The sequence below is a fragment of the Colobus angolensis genome, unplaced genomic scaffold (assembly GCF_000951035.1).
Source record: "Colobus angolensis palliatus isolate OR3802 unplaced genomic scaffold, Cang.pa_1.0 Scaffold26, whole genome shotgun sequence".
Classification (NCBI taxonomy): Eukaryota; Metazoa; Chordata; class Mammalia; order Primates; family Cercopithecidae; genus Colobus; species Colobus angolensis.
Window position 1 is genome coordinate 15,711,728 of NW_012115821.1, and position 22,549 is coordinate 15,734,276.

At 38.9% G+C, this 22,549-nt stretch overlaps 1 protein-coding gene across 1 annotated transcript in view; it reads left to right on the plus strand.

The window, feature by feature from the left end:
* FAM208A (family with sequence similarity 208, member A) overlaps positions 1-22,549 on the plus strand; it is a 61,374-nt gene that overhangs the window by 6,755 nt on the left and 32,070 nt on the right. Inside the window, exons 2-11 of the mRNA XM_011947264.1 lie at positions 2,876-3,021; positions 5,197-5,289; positions 6,766-6,838; positions 7,122-7,213; positions 8,299-8,460; positions 10,448-10,572; positions 13,256-13,287; positions 14,324-14,429; positions 15,809-15,912; positions 15,992-16,095. Coding sequence (XP_011802654.1) covers positions 2,876-3,021; positions 5,197-5,289; positions 6,766-6,838; positions 7,122-7,213; positions 8,299-8,460; positions 10,448-10,572; positions 13,256-13,287; positions 14,324-14,429; positions 15,809-15,912; positions 15,992-16,095 — 1,037 coding nt within the window. The remainder of the gene's footprint in view (positions 1-2,875; positions 3,022-5,196; positions 5,290-6,765; positions 6,839-7,121; positions 7,214-8,298; positions 8,461-10,447; positions 10,573-13,255; positions 13,288-14,323; positions 14,430-15,808; positions 15,913-15,991; positions 16,096-22,549) is intronic.

The window sequence follows — 22,549 nt, forward strand, 5'->3', positions numbered from 1 at the left end:
TCCGAAGTCATTTTGTTTAGAAACAAAATCGTGTAAATTTAACCCAGCTTTTACAGTCATGCTTGGCCCACTTTAGATGTGAAAGCTATAAAGACCTCCATATGCTGCGTTCCTTGCCAAGTTTTTCACAGTTTAATTGGGGAGAGTCATCACAAAGATAAGATGTTTTTTGTCCTACATTCCGTAACACAGGTTTGAACGAAGACAATGTATGCCTCCTACCCTCTTCTGAGCTTTCGTTTGTGTTTTGTATGTTACTGAATTGTTAAATTTGTGAATGAGTCTTAATTTTAAATAACAGTCATTTAGTAGTAGAATATATTGTTACCATTTTTAAAACTTGACGAAATTTCTCATTTTCTTCACTTGACTGTTCAATATTTTTAGGGCTAGCACTCACAGGTCTAGCTACTGGAATACAGGAAAGATGAGTAATGAGCAAGGCAGATGCAGTTCCTGCTCTCATGGAGCTTGCAATCAATAGGTTACTGAACATATTCGTCTGCTACAAGTTTGATTATAGTACACTTTGTGTTGAGTAGTCTTGTTCTATTTGAGTACTTGTTTGAGCTTACTCCTGTTTATTAGTTGCATTACTATAACTGTGTTGTCTATTTTTTTAGTGTACAGTTCCAGAATAGTGGTAACCATTTGTTTGTACACATTGTGCCATTGAAAACTGTGTTTTTACAGTCACTTCTGTAATATAGACATGGTTGGTAAATGAATGGATGAATGGCTCTGTCATTTGACATGTCCTTTAAAGTCTAATAATCATGTATAGAAAAGACAAAAGTTCGCTGCATCTGTCACCTTTAGGAGTATGTAAAAGTGGAACATTATGTTTTCAGTAGTGACCTGTTTTGACTATGACATTTGTTGACCCTTATTAAATAGTGTCTTGAAAGAAATTAAGGTAATAGAGAATAACGTAGTTTCTATGAGTAGTTCTCTCTGCAGTAAAAAGTGGTTCCTTTTTGATTTGGGGAAATATATATATATGTATAGACTTTAAGGTGTATTAGTAAATTAAAGTATTTTGTGCATAAGATGGAAATTCGAGGTTAATAGACTAGTAATTCTCAAGAACTAATTGGATATTTGACTTAAATATTTTAAAAATTAATTGGGGGCCGGGCGCAGTGGCTCACGCCCGTAATCCCACAACTTAGGACAGCTGAGGCAGGAGGATTACCTGAGGTCAAGAGTTTGAGACCAGCCTGGCCAACATGGTGAAACCCCATATCTACTAAAAATCTAAAAATTAGCTGGGCGTGGTAGCAGGTGTCTGTAATCCCAGCTACCTGGGAGGCTGAGGCAGGAGAATCACTTGAACCTGGGAGGCACGGAGGTTGCAATGAACCAAGATCGCGCCACTGCACTCCAGCCTGGGTGACGAGCAAAACTCCATCTGAAAAAAAAAAAAAAATTCAGTAGGACGTAGAATGGTTGGGGATGTGGAGAATAAAAACTTAATGTCCTGGCCAGGTGCGGTGGCTCATTCCTATAATCCCAGCACTTTGGGAGGCTGAGGCAGGCGGATCACGAGGTCAGGAGATTGAGACCATTCTGGTTAACAAAAATTAGCCGGGCGTGGTGGCAGGTGCCTGTAGTCCCAGCTACTCGGGAGGCTGAGGCAGGAGAATGATGTGAACCCAGGGGGTGGAGTTTACAGTGAGCTGATACTGCACCACAGCACTCCAGCCTGGGTGACAGAGCAAGACTCCATCTCAAAAACAAAAAAAGAACCTTAATATCCTACTATGTGTTGGATGCTATGTTTAGAGCTTTTTCCATGTGTTGTCTTATGTATGGCGTGTGACATATAGTGGTTATTAGGGTTGCTGGAGTTTGCTGTTTTACATATGAGAGAGCTGAGCTATGTAAGTAATTTATTTACCCGCATCTTATTCCAAGCCAGTAATGCTGGGTTTGGTATTTGTGTCCAGGTTTGACTCCAAAGCCTGACATGTTTTCATTTTACTGAGTTGTCATAATAAATACTCTACTACTTTTTTTTTTTTCTACTACTTTTTATGGTTTTTACAAGAAGCCACGTGAGTGCAGCATTTTATTTTTTATTTTTATTTTTGAGACCGGCTCTTGCTCTGTCTCCCAGGCTGGAGTGTGGTGGCATGAACATGGCTCACTGCATCCTTGAACTCCTGCGCTCAAAGGATCCTCCTGCCTCAGCCTCCTAAGTAGCTGGGACTACAGGCATGCACCACCATGCCTGCTAATTTTTTTTCTTTTTTTTTAATGGTTTGTGGAGACAGGGTCTCACTATGTTGCCCAGGCTGCTCTCGAACTCCTGAGCTCAAGCAGCCTTGCTGCCTTGGCCTCCCAAAGAGCTGGAATTACAATCATGAGCCACCAAGCCTTTTTTTTTTTTTTTTTAAAGACCAGTGTGTCAGTAATAGCACATATTTTGTTACTTCACATAATGTCTTAAATGTTTTTATGCTCTCATATATGGTGTAGGTATTTAGTTTGCTGAAATACACAATCTGAGACATACTTCAGTGTAACATAAAATAGGAGCTGAGACAAGTTGAGTATAAACACAGGTTCTTATAAGAGTCTTTAAGCAATTTAGGTTACCTGATGTAGCATGCCTAAGGTTGGCAAAACTGCAACTTCCTTGTCTGTGTAGGTAGTGCCAGATCCTCATTGTTGAAGGAACTGGCATATGTAGGCAACTAGTTTTACATTTTTTTCAATGAGTTAGTAAGTATCTCTTTTGCATATCACAAAGTAAGATAGCCTTCATGCCTTTTTTCGTGTTTAAGGTTACATTAGCCCACAAAAATATAAGAAGCTATATTTAAGATGGAATAATGTTAAACATTTTAAATGTTTGTTTTTTTTATTTTAGCACTTTTCCAGCCATTAACTCCAGGCTCTCGAGAATTTGAAGATGTTGTAAATATTCTCCATTCTTCTTACCTTGAACCAACCTCAGTAACAAATTTTAACTACAGACGTGCTTGCTTGATACACAATGAGCTTTTGGAAAAGGAGGTATGTTTTAAATTATACTTACTGTAAGATTGTTTTCAGAACCAGTTAACAGCCTGGGAAAAAAATTTTCTCCAGAAATACTAAAATTTTTAGGAAAACCAAATTACAAAGGGAAAACAAGTTTTTTTTTTTTTTTTTTTTTGAGATGGAGTTTCGCTCTTGTTGCCCAGGCTCGAGTGCAGTGGTGCGATCTCCGCTTACTGCAACCACCGCCTCCCCGATTCAAGCAATTCTGCCTCGGCCTCCAGAGTAGCTGGGATTACAGGCATGTGCCACCATGCCTGCCTAATTGGGAAAACAAGTTTTAAATGATATCTCTTTTTCCCACCAAATGTTGCTGTAGCATTACATTTATCTGCTATGTTAAAATTGTTATTAATAGCAATAGTATAAAATAATTTTTTAACTGAAAAAAGTATAGCGATGACTTACTAGCTAATGGTTTAATTGTAAATTCAACTGAGCATTGTGGCTCATGCCTGTAATCCTAGCACTTTGGGAGGCTCAGGCGGACAGGTTGCTTGAGGCCAGGAGTTTGAGACCAGCCTGGCCAATGTGGCGAAACCTGACTCTATAATAATTAGGTAGGCATGGTGGCACATGCCTGTAATCCAGCTTCTTGGGAGGCTGAGGCACAAGAATTGCTTGAACCCATGAGGTTGCAGTGAGCTGAGATTGTGCCACTACACTCAAGCTTGGGTGATAGAACAAGAACTCTGTCTCAGATAAATAAGTAAATAAATAAACTGAATTCGTAGGGCTTTTTGCTCTTTGAGTATTGTACATGTTAATTAAATGCCTAAATTGGAAGGTAATTAATGAAATCAAATATATGGGTGTATTTGTTTTTAGGACATGCTTAATTTTTTCCACAATTATTGCCTGGTGTCTATATGATGATTTTATCATTAGTAGATATTCTTAGTGAAAAAGTTCAATCAAAGAAGAACAATTAAGCATGTTAGACAGTGAACTTAAGTTTCCTGTACAAATTAGAATATTTGAGTTTTGATTTAGGAAAAGCCAGCATGTGTAGATGTTTCAAAATATTTGATGCATAATGCTTTCTGATGGGCCTGAAATATGAATTTTTTATTTTTGCAAGTTGGTTAACCAAGTGATACCAGGATTTAATTTTGAAAGGTTCCCTAAAGGGCACTAGTGTTACTGAATCCCAGAGAAAATTAAAATCTTAGTAGTTTGAACTGATGTGGCTTCATGATATGATAGCGTTTATTTGTTAATTTTATATGAAAATTTAGTCTGAAGATTCATTAGTTACGTTATTGAAGAGCAGTAATAGCCTGAATATAAAATGTTAGATATTTTATATTTTAAATGTATATCTGTTTTATAGATAGGAAAGCCAGCAGTTTAGGATAACTTATAGTTCTGACTACTTAGATGAGGTCACTCTTCTATCCTGTTTTTTATTTATGGAGCACATCTTATGTGCTTGTCATTGAGAATACAGTTACAGAGAAAAGCATTTTTCTTGTCCTAGTTGAGTTTATAGTCTGGTCATTCAGCAGATTTATTAAACCACCTATTTGATGCAGTGTACCATGTTAAGTAAGTGGGAGATACAAAGATAACTAAAGCGTTAATTTATAATCTGTGGGAGAGTTGTAATGTGGTAAAATTATAAGAAAAATTAGGCCGGGCGTGGTGGCTCATGCCTGTAATCCCAGGGATTTGGGAGGCTGAGGCGGGCGGATCACAAGGTCAGGAGATCAAAACCATCCTGGCTAACATGGTGAAACCCTGTCTCTACTGAAAAAAACACAAGACATTAGCCGGTTGTGGTGGTGGGTGCCTGTAGTCCAAGCTACTTGGGAGGCTGAGGCAGGAGAATGGCGTGAACCTGGGAGGCGGAGCTTGCAGTGAGCTGAGACTGGCCACTGCACCTCCAGCCTGGGCAGCAGAGCAAGACTCCATGTCAAAAAAAAAAAAATTATAAGAGACATTTAAAGATTGATGAGCATTAGATGTTTATTTGACTATATTAATATATATAAAGAACCAGTTAAAATAGGGGAAAACTGAAGGACAGAGAGTATAGAGATAGAGATTATTTTTCTATTTTGGTAGGTATGAGATTTCTTGGGGAAAAAAAACTTGTAGCTTGAAAAACATAATCACATGCTAAGGCGTTATAGATTTAATTTCATTTAGTTTACAGAAAAGCGAAGAGAACTGAAGTTTGATGGTCGTTTAGATAAGGAACTTTCAGAATCCTATGCATTTCTGATGGTCGATCGATACCAGGTGAGTTAATGCATTTTATAAAAAACAATTTGAGGATGTTTCCATTGTACATTACTAATTTTGTGATTATTCAACAATATACTTGACAGTTACAGACTTTTTTTGAAATATAAGTGGAATGCATGATTTAAGGGGGCCAAATGTTTATTGTTTGTAATTTGTTTTTCAAATGTACTCAGTTTTTTCTCTGACCAGTCCTGTTTTCTTACCCTAGAATGTGCTTGATAATACTACTTTTCTCTTTATTTTTTTTTCTGAGATGGAGTCTTGCTCTGTCACCCAGCCTGGAGTACAGTGGCATGATCTTGGCTCACTGTAACTTCTGTCTCCTGAGTTCAAGCGATTCTCCTGCCTCAGCCTCCCAAGTAGCTGGGATTACAGACATACCCCACAACGCCTGGCTAATTTTTGTATTTTTAGTAGAGATGGGGTATCACCATGTTGGCCAGACTGCTCTTGAACTCCTGACCTCGTGGTCCACCCACCTCGGCCTCCCAAAGTGCTGGGATTACAGGTGTGAGCCACCACCCCCGGCCTTTTCTCTTAAGAAGATTATCTTCTATATTGTTGATTGTATGTGAGATTATCTTCTATTCTTCTATATTGTTGATTATGTGTGCCTGGAACCATTTTTCTTTTTTTTTTTTTTTTTTAGGTGCCTGGAACCATTTTTCTTTTTTTTTTTTTTTTTGAGATGGAGTGTTACTCTGTCGCTCAGGCTGGAGTGAAATGGTGTGATCTCGGCTCACTGCAGCCTCCTTCTCCCAGATACAAGTGACTCTTGTGCCTCAACCTCCCGAGTAGCTGGGATTACAGGATGCGCCACTGCACCTGGCTTATCTTTTTTGTGTGGTTTTAGTAGAGTTGGGGTTTCCCCATGTTGGCCAGGCTGGTCTTGAACTCCTGACCTCAAGTGATCTGCCTGCCTTGGCCTCCCAGAGTGCTGGTATTACAGGTGTGAGCCACCATGCCTGGTCTGTTTTTTCCCCTTTTAATTGAAGGTATTTAGGTGGAATACTATTTTGCTGTTTCTAATTCTCTTTGAAAAGTAATGGTATATATATTGAGTGGCAGGAGTTAAGAGTATCTGTCACCTCTGGTATAAAGAAAAATGATTGAAAACTAGCCAGGCATGGTGGCACACATTTGTAGGCCTAGTTACTCAGGAGGTTGAGGTTGGAGAATCACTTGAGCCAAGGAGTTCAAGGTCATGCCACTGCACTCCGGCCTAGGGGGCAGAGGGAAACCCTGTCTCTAAAAAAATTAAACAAAAATGGATTCTAGATATGTTTACTTTGAGAAGCGTAAGTCAGTTTTACATTAATATTTATAAAGTGGCAAATATATAAGTTTTCTGTGATTTAGGATGATACGTAGTTTAGAAGCTTTGTTTTTATTTAAAACAAGTTTATAAAATTATTTTTTCATGTTTTAAATGTTATGACTGCAAGATGAAGTAATTTTTTTTTAATTTAGGTTCAAAGCATATGTGAAAAAGGATTACAAGTGGGTCAGTCCAAAATAACAATTCTTGGCAGTCCTTCCATGGGTAATCTTTTTTTCTTTTTAAATATAAATATCTACTATTAAGTTGCTGTCTAAAAATATATTATCTCATGTAATTTCGCTGCAGTTGTTATTAAATTCATGCTTTATTATGTTTCCAGAAAAAGGGACTACTCATAGGTTCTGAAATGTAAGATCAGTTTTATCTTTTGTTTCTGACTTTCTGCACACTTCAAATTGATCAAGGATAGCTTTTTAAAAATGTCTTTAGTCCTAGTGATTTTGAAAAATATAATCAGTTTCCTTAATTTTTCCCACTTTTCTAGGTGTCTATCTTTCTAGGTATGCTGATTTATTACAAGCGAATCCTTTGGACACGGGGGCAATGGGTGATGTTGTTATTTTTAAAATAATGAAGGTAATTTAAACTTAACACATTTCATAGATGAAAAACTACACTTGATTTGGATTTTAATTTTTAGATGATGCTAAGTCTTTAGAAGATTGTTTAAAAGGTCATGCTTGCTAGTGTTTGGTAGTTAAAGATTCTTTTGAAAATGGTTTATTTGCCATCTTTTTTGTGTGTGTATTGTTTTTTGAGATGGAGTCTCGCTCTGTCGCCCAGGCTGGATGGAGTGCAATGGCACCATCATGGCTTACTGCAACCTCTGCCTCTCGAGTTTAAGCGATTCTCCTGCCTCAGCCTCCCAAGTAGCTGGGACTACAGGTGCCCGCCACCACACCTGGCTAATTTTTTGTATTTTCAGTAGAGACGGGGTTTCACTGTGTTTGCCAGGATGGTCTCAATCTCCTGACATTGTGATCCACCTGCCTTGGCCTCCCAAAGTGCTGGGATTACAGGCATGAGCCACTGTGCCCGGCCTGTTTGCCATCTTTGATCTAAGCTAACCATTCTTAAGAGTTTGTTTTCCTTTCCAAAGAAAGGAATGTAGAGAGTAATATGTTGGTAATATAATTTATGTTAGTGAAGAGTATTGTGAATGGAGTTTATATTTACTTGTTATTAAACAAGTTCAAATGATTTTTTTTTAGTGATTAACTTTTTCTTACTGCTTCAAATTTGGTAAAAGTGTTCTGTGAGATATTATTTTATTTATTTTTTGGAGAATGAGTCTCACTCTGTCACCCAGGCTGGAGTACAGTGGCACAATCCCGGCTCACTACAACCTCTGCCTCCCAGGTTCAAGCAGTTCTGCCTGCCATAGCCTTCTGAGTACCTGGGATTACAGGCGTGCACCACCATGCGCTGCTAATTTTTGTATTTTTAGTAGAGACAGAGTTTCATCATGATGGCCAGGCTAGTCTTAAACTCCTGACTCCAGGTGATCCGCCTGCCTTGGCGCCCACCTGTTCTGTGAGATATTGAAGGGAAAAAATGGTTGGTATAGTTGATCTATATTCAAAGAAGTATTTCATAATATTAATGTTATATAGTCAACAATTAGGTTGAGGTAGACACTTAAAAGGTTTTCTCTATTTTAGGGTAAAATAAAGAGTATATATGACCCCATGGGTGTAAAAAGTTTGGAATCTATGTTAAATAAAAGTGCTTTGGACCCCACACCAAAGCATGAATGTCACATGTCGAAGAATGCCAATCGAATTACATCGCTTTTGGCTTACAGAGCCTATGAGCTTACTCAGGTAGGTGCCAGGATCTGTTGTAATTTTATGACCGCATATCTGTTTGTTAACAAATCCTTTAAAATGTCTCCCTTTCAGTTCTCTCTGTCCCCACACCAGTCTAGACTCTGGTTTCTGCATATCACTTCCAGATTCCAGTGTCTGTTGCTGCTGTTTGTTCAGTGTTTTCTGAGATGTCTCAGAAACATACAGTGGCTCTTCAAGGTTACAGGGTAATATTTATAGACTGCCTAGTCTAGCTCTTCCTGCTGGTAGACTGTGGCCTGGTTTTTGTATGGTCATTGCCCTCAACACATCTTATTTCGTTTTGAAACCTTGGCATTTCCTGGCCTAGAAAGGTCTCCTGCCTAATACGATATTACTTATCTTTCAAGGTAAAGTTGAAATCCCTTGAAATGTCTTAAGTCATAACATTTCGTACTATTGATTTGATAGATATTTTCTATCTTTATTAACATTTTTAAAGATGCAAACCTAGACTTATTTTTAAAGCCTTATTCAAGTATAATTGACATACAATAAACCACACATAAATAAAAGTAACATTTGATGAACTTGAGTGTTAAGTTTTTATATGAGGTTTGACTATAAAGCAATGGTTTTTTGTTTTTGTGTTTGTTTAAATAGAGATGGGGGTCTCATGGTTTTGCCCAGACTGGTCTAGAACTCCTGGGCTCAAGTGATCTTCCCACTTCGGCCTCCCTATTCTTGTTTTTTTATTTTAGTATTTTGTTATTTTATTTTGAGACGGAGTCTCGCTCTGTTGTCCAGTCTGGAGTGTGGTGGCATGATCTTGGCTCACTGCAACCTCCGCCCCCAAGGTTCAAGTGATTCGCCTGCCTCAGCCTCCCGAGTAGCTGGGATTATAGGCACCTGCCACCTCACCTAGCTAATTTCTTGTATTTTTTTAGTAGAGACGGGGTTTCACCATGTTGGCCAGGCTGGTCTCAAACTCCTGAGCTCAGGTGATCCCACCTGCCTCAGCCTCCCAAAGTGTTGGGATTATAGGCGTGAGCCACCGCACCTGTTCTTTTTAACATTAAAAAAATGTCTATAACCAAATGGACTGTTTGTGAAAAGTAGTAATGTTAACTTGGAAATGTTCTTTAATTATGTAAAATAAAATTTTAAGAACTATTGTTGTGGGCTTTCAGCAAAAATTATATTCACCAAAGTCATTTGGACCTGACTCATTTGATTACCTTCTGGACAGTAGCAGTTATTAGTAGGTGTGAAGTATACATGTAAGATAGTTACTGGCTTTTCTAGAAGGACTTGCAAACTGGCCTTATGTTTTTAAAAAACTCCAGGCATTTTTAGAGCAATAACAACATTATTGAAATCAGTAGTTTCCCAGGGGAATGGACTTTGAAGGACAATACTACTGTGTTCATAAACTCAGGCATTCCTAAAGTGAAAATCACTAGTCTGCAAGTTACAAAACTGTACTATACTGAATGTGGTGAAGAGGTGAAGGGGAAAGGCTGATGCATAATAAGAAGAGGGTCAGCTACCTTTGTCACCTATGTTCATATTCTTTTCCGTATCTCCTTTGCTATTTTATTTGCAATTGGAGCCCAGGTGTGTTTTTCTGTTGAAAGAGCAAAACTATAGTTTGGTTTAGTTGCGATTGTGTTCTTAGTATTTTGCTTTTTGTATTAGATTGGCTATTCTGAGCTGACCTGCAAGCTTAGGCTCTGTTTATAATATTTTTATTAGGAAACTCCCAGTGGTCAACGCTTCAGAAGTAAACTTTTGGAATACTTAGTAATACTCTGGGATCTTACACACTTAGATGCAGAATATTTTATATCACAAAATGAATAAAAAGTACTAATTATTTTAGTTAAATTTGCAAGCAGAGCTTAAAGACATTTTTTGTCAGAGGTGCATATATGGTTTTCTGTTTCTCAGAAATCAGGCAGATAAATATAAGGTTTCACCTTGCCTTTTTAAAGAAGTTAATTTTGCATTTTCTTATTTTTAGTATTATTTTTATGAGTATGGCTTTGATGAGCTAAGGCGAAGACCAAGACACGTTTGTCCATATGCAGTTGTGTCTTTTACTTACAAAGATGATATACAAACTCCGAAGTTTGTACCTTCATCAAGGTAAGACTTAGGAGTTTTAGACATCATCCACAGTGATACTCTACTACAGATCCTGCACTGCTGAGTTAGGAGGACCATTTTGTTTCTTTCCCATTTTTTTTTTAACTTCCCTTGAAGTTAGTTGGAGACTGAAGTGTTTACGATGACTTTTAAATGGTCAGTGTGAAGAACGGTTAGTTTACCATGTGGAAATAAATACAAGCTAAAATTTAAACCTCATCTGGTTAATCTCTTCCTTAGAAATGAAGGTTTGTGTAGTTGAGTAAGTGGCAGGTTTTTTTTGTTTGTTTGTTTGAGACAGAGTCTCACTGTCTGCCAGGCTGGAGTGCAGTGGCACGATCTGGCTCACTGCAAGCTCCGCCTCCCAGGTTCACGCCATTCTGCCTCAGCCTCCCGAGTAGCTGGGACTACCGGTGCACACGGTGGTGCCTGGCTAATTTTTTAATATTTTTAGTAGAGACAGGGTTTCACCGTGTTAGCCAGGATGGTCTCCATCTCCTGACCTCGTGATCCACCCACCTTGGCCTCCCAAAGTGCTGGAATTACAGGGGTGAGCCACCATGCCTGGCCAGTAAGTGGCAGTTTTAAAAAGTGAGATTTTGACTGGGCGCAGTGGCTCACGCCTGTAATCCCAACACTTTGGGAGGCCGAGGTGGGTGGCTCACCTGAGGTCAGGAGTTCAAGAACAGCCTGTCCAACATGGTGAAACCCTGTCTCTACTAAAACTACAAAAAACTTAGCCGGATATGGTGGTGCGCGCCTGTAGTCCTAGCTACTTGGGAAGCTGAGGCAAGAGAATTGCTTGAACCTGGGCGGCGGAGGTTGGTAGTGAGCCTTGATCACACCACTGCACTACAGCCTGGGCGACAGAGTGAGACTCTGTCTGTATTTTTTTTAAAAAAGTGAGATTTTGTGTGTTAGCACTCTTGGAAATGGGGAGCTTCTACAAAGGATGCTCATACCTCACCACAAACCAATCAAATATTTAGTGGGCAGTCAAGGCATTGATAGTTTTTAAAAACTTCCAGGTGATTCTGATTTTCAGCCAGTATTGAGGACCATTGGTTTCTTTTTTTTTCTCTTTAGAGACAAAGTCTTGCTCTTTTGCCCAGGCTGGAGTGAGTAAAGTGGTGTGATCATAGCTTGCTACAGCCTCAAACTGCTGCGTGCAAGCCATCTTCCTAAGTAGCCAGAACCACAGGCGTACACCATCACGTCTGGTTTATTTTTAATTTTTGTGGAAATGGGTCTTGCTGTGTTGCCCAGGCTGGTCTCAAACTCCTAGCCTCAAGCAGTTCCCCTGCCTTGGTATTCCAAAGCACTGGGATTATAGGCATGAGCTGCCACACCTGGCCTGATGATTTCTTTCTCTTTTTTTTTTGGTTTTCTGTTCTTGTGTTATTGAATATTTCTTATAAGCTCTAGGATAAGGTGACCAAATAGGAAGCAGTTACCATTTTTTCCCCATGTGGTGATTCTAAAAATGTTTTAGCCAAATGGAGTAAGTAAATTTATAGGGATGTAGGTGAGATGGTCAGATGTCTGCTCATTTTTACTTTGGGTGTCTATACATATTTGAAGTCATGTGTGATATCTATTAATTAATTTAGAAATACTACTGTTTTAAAACCATATATCATGAAACATAATATGTACATTTTTGAGGTTGACCTCTTTGTCAGTTTTCCAGATGAAATTATCTTCTCTCCCATTTACGGTCCTTTTTTCATGTAGGTGAATAATCCTTGGAAACCATATGTAGCCACGGGTACCAATTGACATAGTATCAAGACAGTTGTGGCTTTTATTTTTTGTGGCTCTAAATTTATGATCACTATAATATATATGTCACTATAGTGTTTTTCATAAGTAGTCTTTAAAAGACATCTAGCACTTATAATTATGAGGTCATGCCCCCAGGAATAATGACTATTAATTTCTTTGCCTCCTCTTTGATTCCATCTCTTGACCTCTATATCATTTCAAAGGAGCATTGATTGAACATCCATCCTTGTACCTTGAATATTCCATGAATGCTCCTGCTTCAGGGCCTCTGCATTTGCTGTTCTCTCTCTTTCCCCAGTAAGCTGCGTAATTCATTCTGCATTTCTTCAGGTATCTCCTTATCATTGAGGTTTCTGTTTTTTTTTTTTTTTTTTTTAACCTCTATACTCTTAATGTCTCTTTTTATAGCACTTAAAACCATCATGATCTGTTACATAACATTGTTTTCTGTCTTCCTCATTAGATTTATGTACGTTGGAACTTTGTTTAATACTATTACCTAGAACTGTGCCTGATAAATAATAAGAGTTTAGTACATATTTATTGAATGATGAATTAATTTATGTATTGAGGCTGTGTCTTCTAATTTTGTCACCAAAATAATTGACAAGAGACTTTGGTGGATGCTGTTCTCTCTTGATTAATATTTTTGGAAAAAACAGCTCCTTTAAATTTGGGTAAATGTGGTAAAATGAGCAAAGTAAGTACTTCTGTTTTCTCTAAGTAGACTTGGATTTACTAGATTTTGTAATGAGTAATTTCTTTGTTCTTCCTACCTGGAGGAAGGACTTAACTGTAGTATGCCATTAAAAATTGCACTTATATCAAAGTCTTATATGTTTATTTTTGTGATTATACTAATGAGTAATGTTTTTCTTTCCTTTTAAAAAATTTGTAGATCTAACAGCTTTAATGCAGATAGAAACATAGGTAAGAGATTTATGTTTCTTTAGTTTTATAAATGGAAAGAATAAGTACATATAGCAAAAGATTAAGTGCTTTGTATTATTTTTATAATGAATGAAAATCTGCAAAGTATGAAAAAAGTTGTAATGTAGCATCAGCATTTGGTTGTCCAAGCATAAGATCCCCTTTGAAAATCTGCTGCTGTGAATAGACCAAAAGGTTTTAACACTTCAATTGAAAAAGATAAAAAATAAAACAAGTTTCATAACTCAGCTTTTTAAAAGTATTAAATTCACCAAAGGTACAGGATTTAGAAGAGAAGTAGAGAAGATTGAAAGTAGCATTGATGTTAAACTATTTTAAAGTTTCTTCTTTTTTTTTTTCCTGAGATGGAGTCTTACTCTTGCCTAGGCTGGAGTGTGGTGGCATGATCTTGGCTCACTGCAACCTCTGCTTCTTGGGTTCAAGTGACTCTCCAGCCTCAGCCTCCTCCTGAGTAGCTAGGATTACAGCCGCCATCACACCCGCCTAATTTTTTGTATTTTTAGTAGAGATGGGGTTTCACCATGTTGGCCAGGCTGGTCTCGGACTCCTGACCTTAAATGATCCACCCGCCTTGGTCTCTCAAAGCGCTGGGGTTACAAGTGTGAGCCACTGTGTCCAGCCTATTTTAAAGTTTCTTTATAATGAAAAGACAATGAGTAGAAGATACAGGACATTGTAGGCATTCATATAATCAACCAGATCTAATACAGTGTCCCTTTGGAGGAAATAAGAGATGAATAATTGTCTTTGCTACCCAGCTTTTCTGATAATGACATTTAGACAGATACATTTGTTGTTCTTTGCAACTGGAATGATTTTGCCAGGGGATAAATACCTGAAACAAAAATCCTAATATTTGAACTCTTAGTAAATAGAAGTGTAGAAGTATCACTTCTTTTTTTTTTTTTCCTCCTCCTTAAACCTTGTTTCAGATATTTTCCCTCATTTCTAATAAATGTGCACTCCTCTGGGCTGCCAAGTGACTAAGCTGTGTCATTATATTCTTTTTATTTAGATAAATATAACTATACCTTGTGGAAAGGACAGCTTTTAAATAAAGGAAAACTTTTGTGTTATATTTCTCTGAGGTCAGCCACTCGTGCTTTTTTGCCTATCAAACTGTAAGTATAAGTAAAGAGCAGTTCGTGGTTGCTAATTTTATCACTTTCTTGAGCCTTTTTCCTTATTTCTTTTTCATATTTAAATTTTATTTTGCTTCATAAGAACTTCTATATAAATATTGGTTTGTTTTTTAAAAGGTTGATTTGAAATTAGGTCATTTGGCAATATGAGTCCTCTCCCTCTCTGTCTTGATTTGAGGATAGGCTAGTCAGTACATTTACGGCATAAAATTTTTTATCTTTTTTTTTGGAGATGGAGTTTCGCTCTTGTCTCTCAATCTGGAGTGCAGTGGCGCAATATCAGCTCACTGCAACCTTCGCTTCCTGGGTTCAAGTGATTCTCCCATCTCAGCCTCCTGAATAGCTGGGATTACAGGCTCCTGCCACCATGCCCAGCTAATTTTTTTTTTTTTTTTTTTTTTGTATTTTTAGTGGAGCTGGGGCTTTGCCACGTTAGCCAGGCTGGTCTAAACTCCTGACCTCAGGTGATTCTCCCTCCTCGGCCTCACAAAGTGTTGGGATTACAGGTGTAAGCCACTGCGCCCGGCCTAAAACTTTTTCTTAGTGATTTAAATCTGAAATAGAATTTTTTAGTTTTATCCTAAGTAGTAGATATATATTTTTTATTTAGCATTTTGAACATAGTAGACTTAAAAGTTACCCATTCTTTGTTGGGAAGAGCTTTGATTTGGTGAGTTGAAATATACAGGCTGTTTTCAGTCCTATGCAGCATATGTTGGTATAGAAAGGTCTAAAATCTTTTGCTTCCGTCATTGTGAGCCTTCATAAACGTGTGAGGATTAACAGTTTATACTTCAGTTGTCCTTAATAAAATGACAGCCTTTTAGTTTCTGGCTTAAAGATGGAAGGTTGGAAATACTGCCTGGCTAGCTATCTACCCATGTATATATCTGGACTTCCAGTATCAAATCCCCTTTACTGCTGGGCATAGTTTCTCACTCCTGTAATCCCAACACTTTGGGAGGCTGAGGTGGGAGGATCACTGGAGACTGGGAATTTGAGACCAGCCTGAGCAACGTAGGGAGACCTTGTCTCTACAAAAAGACCCAAAAAAACCCCCAAAATTACCCTTGTGTGGTGGCACAGGCCTGTAGTCCCAGCTACTTTCCAGAGGTTGAGGTGGGAGGATCACTTGATCCTAGGAGGTTGAAGCTGCAGTGAGCTATGATCGTACTGCTGCAGTCCAGCCTAGGTGACAGAGTGAGACTGTCACAAAACAAAAGATCTTTAGAATAAGGTGAGATGTTAGTAGATACGCTTTTCCATTTTCCATCAAGTATACTTTTTTGTGTATGTGTTAAGATTGCTAGAGTTGAAAATACATATAAGGCAAACATGCTTTTTAAATTTTCTTTCAGACCTGAGAAGTTAGATGTTGAAACAGTTATGAGTATTGATCATCTGAAACAGAAAATCCCTCCAGCATTGTTTTATAAGGAAACTTACTTAGGTCCAAATGAAGGTAAGGTAATTTAATTTTATTGAAATGCATTAGAAGCAGACTTGATTTGGATATTTACTATGTTTTTTTCTTATGTCAGTTTTGAAGAATGGAATGTATTGCAGCCTTTATGAAGTGGTAGAAAAGACAAGAATTGGAAGTAACATGGAGAGTTTACTGCAAAAACTAGACAGAGAAAAACTTGTGAGTGAAAGGTTTTTTGATGTTTCTCATTCTTTCTTACAAATATGCATATTCATGTATGATCATATTAGTGTTTCAGTTTATTTTTGCCTCTGAAAGTACCATGAGGTGTCTGTCTGTTGTTACTGTTTAATTAACAGTGTTTTACTGTGGCTTCTGGTATTCTTTTCTTTGGGGCATGGTATCAGAGCTTATGCAAACCAGTCTTTCCCATGGAATATCTTTTTTTTTTTGAGACGGAGTCTCGCTGTCTCACCAGGCTGGAGTACATGGGGTGATCTCAGCTCACTGTAATCTCTGCCTTCCTGGGTTCAAGCAATTTTCCTGCCTCAGTCTCCCGAGTAGCTGGGATTACAGGTGCACGCCACCACACCCAGCTAATTTTTGTATTTTTAGTAGAGATGGCGTTCCACCGTGTTGTCCAGGATAGTCTCAATCTCCTGACCTCGTGATCTGCCCGCCTTAGCCTCCCAAAGTGCTGGGATTACAGGCGTGAGCCACCGTGCCCAGCCCCCATGGAATGTCTACTTTGTGATGAAGAATGTGATTATCAGGCCGGGCGTGGTGGCTCATGCCTGTAATCCCACAACTTTGGGAGGCCGAGGCGGGCAGATCACGAGATCAGGAGATCAAGACCATCCTGAACAACATCGCGAAACCCTGTCTCTACTAAAAATACAAAATTATCTCGGTGTGGTGTAGTCTCAGCTACTCGAGAGGCTGAGGCAGGAGAATTGCTTGAACCCAGGTGGCAACGGTTGTGGTGAGCCGAGATCGCCGTCATTGCACTCCAGCCTGGGCGAGTGAAACTCCATCTCAAGAAGAAGGAATGTGATCATCACCATATATTTTTTGAGTATCATTTTCTTACACAGGGTATATAATATAGTTCAGTAAAGAAAGAGACAGAGTTTCTGTTTTCTTCTCTATTATAGAGTGATAGAGTTATTCAGATAGCTGTGGTTTGTTCCAGTAGAGACAGTGGCATATTTGAAAATCCAAGAAAAACAAACATGGTGAGGTTGAAGAGATAAACGAACACTAGAGTAGTTGGGGGAAAGTAGTAGGGACCTGTGTCATACAGCATCATTCAGGCAATGTTCAAGTGTTTGGAAATTTGGATTTGATCCTAAGAGCAGCAGATTTTGAAGGGTTTTCAAGGGTGTGCATTGAAACTTTGAAAGTGTATGCAACATAAGATATGTTTTGAATAATTATACGTTAGTTACTCTGTAGAGAACAAATTGGAGAGGGGAGAGATGAGGTAGAAGCTATTAGATTAGAGGGTGATGGTGGGTTGGATGAGAAAGGTAATGATATTAAAAGAGTGATTTATGGGATATTTTTGAGGTAGGGTCCAATTTAATACTGAAGTAAGTGTATCTAGTTTGAGTAGAGGGATTGGGTCAAACATCAGACTGTGATGGTTTGAGCAGTGAGTGGAAAATGAATGTGATGCCAATATGTGTGGTTTAGCTGAAGGCGAGGAGGTGGTTGTAGAGAAGGGAAGTGGCTGTTACAAGGTTTCTTTTTGTCTTGCTAAATGTTGGTCAAAAGTTCCAGGAAAGAGAGATACAACTTTTTTGCACAGGTGTGCCATTTAATACAAGTTTTAGGGCAGTTGACTTTTTACTTCTCACTTTGTTGAGCCTCAGTTTCCAGGTAGTCGAATGGCAGTCAAATATCTTTGAGTTTCAGAACCTGCAGCTTCATGTTTTATGGCTATGTCGAATTTAATTATTTTCATGTATATGTGCTTAATCAGTCTCTTGTTTATAGATGGGATAGTCAGATTGCACATAAAACTTACAGGCAGAGTTATAAAACTCTTACGAGTCTGACTTACAGGCTAGAAACCTGTCAGTTAAATGTCCTAGAATGAAGACACACACACACACACACACACTCACACTCACACTCACTCTCTCTCTCTCTCTTTCTTTCTCTTTCCCTCTTTCACTCTCTCTCTCTTTTTTTTTTTTTTTTTTTGGAGACAGAGTCTGCCTCTGTCACCCAGACTGGAGTGCAGTGGTGCAATCTCAGCTCACTGCAACCTCCACCTTCCGGGTTCAAGCGATTCTCCTGCCTCAGCCTCTTGAATAGCTGGGATTAGAGGCATGCGCCATGACACCCAGCTAATTTTTGTATTTTTAGTAGTGATAAGGGTTTTATGTTGCCCAGGCTGGTCTCAAACTCCTGACCTCAAGTGATCCACCCGCCTCAGCCTCCCAAAGTGTTGGGTGAGCCACCGTGCCCGGCCCTTTCTTCTTACTTTCTCACTGCATGTGAACATAATTTTGTGTTCATATTACATTGCTTGTTTTCCTCTGAAAGCCTGACTACAGTGCAAGCATTCCTCATAATCAAAATCTATTCAGATCCCAAGTTCAGAAAATGAAAGTTGAGATAGTAGGTTTGGATATGGAGAGTTATTCAAATCTATTTGGTTCTTGTGTTTCAGAGAGTGAGTACTGAGAATTCGGACAATGAGGGGTTTATCAGAAAATTACAATATCTTTTCAGTTACCGATAGTGAGGATCAGGATAGAAAAGATGGCATTTCGTTCCTCACGTGACCAAGTATTACATTATGTTCATGGAATACTGGGTCTTTTCCAGAATCAAGAAGTAAAGTAAAATCCTAGATCTTAAAGGTTACTAGCATTCCACAAGGATACACTCCCAGAATCTAATATACCTAGGAATTTTGTGTAGCTGTCCCTTTTCCAGCAGGCCTCACTGGGATTATTCCAGCTATAGCTGCTTTATTCATAGTTCTCTTGATAATGAGCAGTGCATTGAGGAATACTGATATTTTAAATTTTGTCCAAGATATGCACACAAGGTTTTCTGAATCGGAAGCAGATTTTGTGAATACCCCACAGTGAGTAAAAATGTATTGGCCCTCCTTTGCCCTAGTCCTTGACTCCCTAGAGCATGCAGGCCTAAGCCACTTGTCCTGAGTAGCTGCATACTTCATAGGTAAGAGATGGGGACAAATACTTTCTCTTTGCTTATAAAGGAGAAGAGACAGCTATTCCCTCCTATGCTGAATGTGTCTCTTTGAAATGTTATGAATATTAACGCCAACTCTTTGTTATATAAATAAAATCTCTTCAGGAGCCATTTATTTAGCCCTCTTGGACCAAGAGATATTTCCAAATTCCTGAGAACTCATTCCTTATTGAAATGTAAATACCTAGGGAGATCTCCATAGTCTTCTTGGCACCTCTGGACTTAACCTAGGAACCTCTCTTTGCTGTAATCTCTTAATCTATTCCCACTTGATGCTCTCAGGGAGATAAAATAAGTTTTATTATTGGGGAACAGAACAATTAACTAGATAAATGACTACAGATCTAAATCTTCAGGTATGTGAAGAGTAAAATATTTGGGGGGATATGAAATTACACATTCCTTTATCTTTATATCATATACATTTTTGTATATTAGAAGACTAAGACTTTTTGCAGTAGTGCTTAGAAATCGAGGGAAGTTTTTTCACCCAGGGAGATGATAAACGAAGTAAGATTATATTGACTTTTTTTTTGGGGATGGAGCCTCGCTGTGTCGCCGCACTGGAGTGCAGTGGTGTGATCTCGGCCCACTGCACTCTCCGCTTCCTGAGTTCAAATGATTCCCCTGCCTCAGACTCCAGAGTAATGGGGATTACAGGCGCCTGCCACCATGCTCGGCTAATTTTTGTATTCTTAGTAGACTCGGGGTTTCACCATGTAGGCCCGGCTGGTCCTGACCTTGTGATCTGCCTACTTTGGCCTTCGAAAGTGTTGGTATTACAGGCATGAGCCACCGTGCCTGGCCATCTTGCCCTTTCTTTAGTGTATTTTTTATTTTTGTCGGGGTTTCGCTTTTGTTGCCCAAGGTCCAATCTCAGCTCACTGCAACCTCCGCCTCCTGAGTTCAAGCAATTCTTCTGCCTCAGCCTCCTGAGTAGCTGGAATTACAGGCATGCGCCACCACACCTGGCTAATGGTGTATTTTTAGTAGAGATGGGACTTTCTCTATGTTGGTCAGGCTGGTCTCAAACTCCTGACCTCATATTCTGCCCACCTCGGCCTCCCGAAGTGCTGGGATTACAGGTTTGAGCCACTGCACCCGGCCTAGTGTATTCTTTTAATAGAGTTTTAGAATTTTCTGGATATGAGTCTTGCTCATTTTTTGTTAGATTTATCCCCAGCTGTCTTACATTTTTTGATGCTTTTGTAAATAGTATTTTCTTTCTTCTTTTTGCGGGGTGGGGAGGGGACAGAGTCTCACTCTGTCACCCAGGCTGGAATGCAGTGGTGTGATCTCAGCTCACTGCAACCTCTGCTTCCCAGGTTCAAGGAATTCTTCTGCCTCAGCCTCCCAAGTACCTGGGACTACAGGTGTCACCATCATACCTGGCTAATTTTTTTTGTATTTTTTGTAGAGATGGGGGTTTTGCCATTTTGGCCAGGCTGGTCTCGAACTCTTGACCTCCAGTGATCTGCCTGCCTCAACCTCCCAAAGTGCTGGGATTACAGGTGTGAGCCACCACGCCTGGCCTGTGAATAGTACTTTCTATGTTAGTACATTTTCTGTTTCTTGTATACATAGAAATGTAATTGATATTTACATATTGATTTAATGCAGATCAATGTGAAATTTGAATAACGTGTTCATTTTTATACATTTTTGGGGGTTTCTATATAGAATTCATTATCTGGAAGGTAGACTTGTTTTATTTTATTCCTCTCATCTTTATAGCAGTCCCCTATTATCTTGCTTCCTGTAGTTTGAGTTACCTGTGGTCAGCTGTTGTCTGAAAATACTATATGGAAAGTTCCAGAAATAATTCATAAGTTTTAAATTAGTTTTCAGTAGTAGCCTAATGCTGCATCACAATGTCTGTGTCATCAGCCTCACTTCCATCTCATCACATAGGCATTTCATCATCTCACGTCATCATAAGAAGGGTGAGTACAGTACAATAAGATTTTGAGAGAGAGACCACATTATGTAATTCTTGTTGTATATTGTTACAGTTACTCTATTTTTTTGGTGGGGGGACAGTATCTCATTCTGTTGCTCAGGCTGGAGTACAGTGGTGTGATATGATCATAGCTACTCAAGGAGTAGGAGCTCAAGACTGAGCTCCTAGTCTTAGTAGGAGCTCAAGACTGAGCTCCTAGTCTTAAATGATTCTCCTACCTCAGCCTCCCGGGTAGCTGGGCTGCAGGTGTATACCACCATGCCCAGCTAGTTTTTAAAATTTATCTATTTCTTTAAATTTTTGTTAGAGAATGAGGTCTTACTATGTTGCCCAGGCTTGTCTCAAACTCCTGGCCTTAAGCAACCCTCATGCCTCAACCTCCCATAGTGCTAGTATTGTAGGCATGAGCCACCATGCCCAGCCTGTTCTATTTGATTATTAATTATTGTTGTTAGTCTTTTAGTATGCCTAATTTAAAAGTTAAACTTTATTATAGATATGTATACATAGAAAAAAACAGGGTTTGTTACTGTCTGTGGTTTCAGACATTCACTGGGGGTCTCGTAACATATCCTCTGCAGATAAGAGGGAACTACTATATACTGTTTCTTTTTCCATGTTAATGTGCAGTCTAGGATTTGTAGTAAAAAGCTGAATAAAAATGGTGATTGTGGGCATTCTTGCCTTCTTGATTTAAAGAAAAAAAATTCTTATAATATTTTACCATTAAGTAGGAAGTCCACAGTAGTTTTTTATGTTTTAAACATTGCTTCTTTATTTTTTTAAGCATGAGTGGATTTTGAATTTTAGCAGATGGTTTTTGTTTTGGGTCGAGCGTTGGATTTATCAAGCTGGTCACACAGTATTTTAGGGTTCTGCAGAGAAACAGAACCAATAGTGTATGGTGGGGTGGTATGTAAAAAGAGAATTATTGTAAAGAATTGGCTCAGACATTTATGGAAGCTGACATGTCCCAAGATCATATCTTCAGTGAGCAAGCTGGAGACCCAGGAGAACCAGTGGTTTAGTTTCAGTCTGAGTATGCAGATGTGAGAACCAGGACTGCCAATGGTATAGTTCTAAGGCTGGCAGGCTCAAGACTCAGAAAGAGCCAATGTTTCAGTTCAAGTCTGAAGGCAGGAAACAGTTGATTTCCCAACTTGGAAGACAGACAGGAGGAATTCTCTTGTTGTGGGGCTTAGGGTTTGCCTTTTGTTCTATTTAGGCCTTCAGCTGATTGGATATGGCCAACCTACATTAGGGAGGTTGGCCTGCTTTATTCAGTCTATTGATTGTAAACTCATCCAAAAATAACTTGACAGGAACACCCAGAAAAATATTTGATCAAATACCTGGGCACTACCTGGCCAAATCAAGTTGACATAAAAAATTAACCATCACACATGGTATTTATTCTGTAGACTTACTAAGGTGAGTTATATTTATAGTTTTCCAATATTAAACTATCCCTGCATTGCT